General features: G+C 37.0%; 1 protein-coding gene across 1 annotated transcript; it reads left to right on the top strand.

Moving 5' to 3' along the window:
- The first annotated feature begins 2,505 nt into the window (after positions 1–2,505).
- LOC131658579 (uncharacterized) lies at positions 2,506–3,099 on the top strand. The gene has a single exon (XM_058927858.1). The coding sequence runs from the start codon at positions 2,506–2,508 to the stop codon at positions 3,097–3,099; it is 594 nt and encodes a 197-aa protein (XP_058783841.1).
- The last annotated feature ends 701 nt before the right edge of the window (positions 3,100–3,800 follow it).

The following is a 3,800-nucleotide window of genomic DNA, read 5'->3' on the forward strand; positions in this document are numbered from 1 at the left end:
CCAACCAACTTAAGTGAGTTTGCACTATTTTAGAAGAGTTTTGACGATGAATTAGGGATCTTTTTTCGCCACACGAAGAATTATAGGATTGAAGATTGAAGCTTATGCAATTGGAGAAGAACGGAGAACTTTCATGAGCGGAAGCATTTGAAGATCAAAGTTCATCATCCATATTGTAATGTCTTTATTTGATATTTGTGTAATTTCTTGGAATGATATGAGTAGCTAAACCCCCCAATGCTAGGGGTGCCTCTGATTAACATATGTGATGATTTTGAATTCCGAATTTCAATAATATATTTATCTTTCATGTTCAATTTAATAGTATAAGGTTTTTTAAAGCTTTCCTCGTCGGACCAACAGGATTGATGTATGACTAAAAATTAGGATGAACCTCCATTGTTAGGGTTTTTATACCATTAAACTATAGTAGATATTGCCTAGGAATAGGGATACCCTATAGTAACCGGAATATTATTGATAATTCAAAGGCTTGATTTCATCATAATAAGTTAAGGAGTTAAGATATAGGATGAATGTTCAAAGGTTTGCTCACTAAGGACTTAGGAGCAAATACCCTTAAGAATCGTAATTGATAAGTTAGAATTTGTTATTGAAACAAGGGTTCATAATTGTTACATGTTAATGCACACACCTATCCTGACATGTTACTCATATTTGGCCAAATCAACCTTTTAAGTTTATTTGCAATTTAATTCATACTTCTCCAAACCAAAACCCCCAAGGCTTTTTGTTTAATTAAATTGAAACATAACTCTATAGCATCACGCAGTCCTTGAGATCGATACTTTGGGATTTCCCATCATTACTACATTGGAAAATTAGTACACTTGCTAATTTACCGATCAAGTTTTTGGCGCCATTGTCGGGGACTGCCGAAATTTAGAGTTTTCGTATATTCAATTGAAATTTTGTTGCTCTACAACTTAAAAAAATTTCTTCTTTTTTTGCTTATTTTGATTATTTCGATTATTATTAATAATTATCTAACCCTTGTATGCGAGGTAAGCCTCGACTGAACTTCTTTTTCACGCAGAACCCGAAAGATCATTGTGAGCTAAACATCGAAAAGCTAGACAGAAAATTTATTCTATTCAATTTGAGCATTCAGATTTAGAGACTAAAACTGTGGCAGCTGATCCACCTCTCGTGGAAAGAAGTTTAGGTAATTGTGGAGGAATTAATGCTCCAACTGGACGGTTGACAATTATGAATCAACCGGTCGATGTTAATCATTTTCAGCTACACCCTTCAACTATACGGCAGCTCGAAAGGAGACCCTTCTCCGGAAAAATCAATGAAGATGCAAATAAGCATTTAAAGAGTTTTCTAACTATGACCATGTCATTAAAAATTGAAGGGCATTTTGAAGAAGCTAAGAAGTTAGTGATGTTTTCGTTTACTTTTTCCGAAGATGTTGAAGAGTGGTTCTACTTGTTACCTATTGGAAGCATTACAACTTGGCAACAAATGGAGACAAATTTCCTCAACAAGTATTTTCCTGCTTCTGTATACATCCGCAATAGGTATGATATAGTGAACTTTAAACATAAAGAAGGAGAATCACTTGGAGATGCGTATAAGAGGTTTAAACGATTGTGGGTTGCTTGTCCTACTCACAACGTGGGTGGAACGGAACAAATGTAAAATTTTGTGAATGGTTTTAGAATGAAGACTAAGAAACTCATCGATACAGCTTCCGGTGGCTCGACTAATTTTATAACAGCCACGGGTATTAAAAAGATCATTGAAGCTATTGCAGCAAATGAGCATTTGGAATTATATGATCGTAGTGTGAGTCATCCTAAAGGAATAATTGATTTGAAACTGTCAAATCAAGTTATGAAAATGGAAGACCAAATTACAGCTGAAGTCGAGAGAAGACTCAAGAAGATGACCATTGAGACTCAGACTGTGGCTCAAGTTCAACCAGCTCAGAAAGTTAGTTCTGAGATTTGCAGTGGCCCTCATGAAATCGTGTATTGTTATGCAACTCTGCAACAGATTGAAGAAATCAAATTCTTGAGGCAGAATAATCTGTATTCTAACACCTATAATCCAGGGTGGAAGAGTCATCCCAACTTCTCTTGGAAAGATCAGCAACAACAATCTCCTCAAAAGGCATAATGGGAAGTGGCGGTAGAGAAAATGGTTGCACACTGCTTTCAATTTCACGAAGAGACAAGGAACATTCAGAGAAACACCACGGCTACAATAAAGAATCTGGAAGTTCAAGTGGGTCAGATAGCACAACATCTAACTCTGCAGGCACAAGGTAGCCTCCCGAGCTCAACTGTAAAAAACCCGAAAGACCAAGAATATGTCAATGCGGTCACAACATATGATAACTTGGTCATAGAGGTAGATTTGGAAGTGAGATAAAATCCAAAGGAGCCTGAAATAGTTTCATTATCGGTTAAGCCACTCGAAGAGAAAAATAAGAAGGAGGCTAAACCGGTGATTAAGTTACCATTCCTCACTAGAATGGAAAAGAAGGATTCCAAAGAAAAGGATTTTGAAAAGTTTTCAGCACTTTTCAAAAAGCTAGAGATCAACTTACCTTTCTTCGAGGCACTTGAGAATATGCCTTTGTACAAGAAATTTATGAACGACGTGATTTCTAAAAAGAGACCCGTGGGAAGTGATCCTGAAAATGTAACTGAAAAGTGTGCGAAAGTCTCGCCGGAAAGAAGGATTCCAATAAAAAAGAAAGACCTTGGAGCGGTGGCAATACCTTGCACCATCAATGACAAAATGTTCAAGAAGGTGTTGATTGATTCTGGTTCTAGTGTGAGTTTGATGCCATTGTCTATCTTCAGAAAGCTTGAGATTGGAAAAATAAGCGAGAGTGAGACAAAGTTGAAATTCGCTGATCACACCATTAAGTCATATGGGATAGCTGAAGATGTGTTGGTAGAGATTCATAATTTTGTCTTCCCAGTTGATTTCCATATCATGGACATTCATGAAGATGAAGAGACCCATATCCTTTTTAGGCGACCATTTTTGCTTATTAGTCGTTGCAATTTGGATCTCGAGAAAGGGACACTAATGGTAAAGTCATTGAAGAAGAGGTAACATTGAAGGTATTAGAAATCAAGAAGAAAGGTGCGGGTGGAAAGAAGCAATCTTCGGTTGGTATGATCAAAATTGAGGGGGAGAGAAAATTTCCAAAACCACTTCCAGAAAAAATCTCCATAATGGTCTCTAAGGTAACCTCAACTTATGCGTCTATCAAAAGTCCTAAGCTCATTTAAGGAGACAAATATAAAAATAAGAAGGAACATCAAGGTGAAGAGATAAGAGTGGGAAGTGATTTGAAGAGAAAATAGTTCCATGCTTTCATCTTCAGGAGTTATTGGTTGCGAAAGTAGCAAGCAACAAGGTTTGGAAGAGGAAGTACCCTCCATAATAAAGGGTAGTGGACCGTCGAGCCATGCGATGTTAAACGAAGTGCTTCGTGGGAGGCAACCCACAATTTTAATAACGTAGTTCCTTTTGTATTTCTTTTGTTTTTCAAGAAATAAAAGGGACACTTCTGGTGAAAGCTAGAAGCGGCGGCTAGAGTTGCAGTACCCTCTGTGAGTCACCCCTCTCCGGCTTGTTCTTAAACATTATGGACAATGTTTAGTTCAAGTTTGAGGGAGGATTTTCACTTTGCACTTTGCATTTTTTTTGTTTTCATGTTATGTTATGCACTCGACATCTCTTAGGAAATCTAAATACCAGAATTTCAAGGGTGTTTAAGAAATTAAGGTTTGTAGAAAAGAAGAGAGAAA

This window comes from Vicia villosa, linkage group LG3 (assembly GCF_029867415.1).
Source record: "Vicia villosa cultivar HV-30 ecotype Madison, WI linkage group LG3, Vvil1.0, whole genome shotgun sequence".
NCBI classification, from domain to species: domain Eukaryota; kingdom Viridiplantae; phylum Streptophyta; class Magnoliopsida; order Fabales; family Fabaceae; genus Vicia; species Vicia villosa.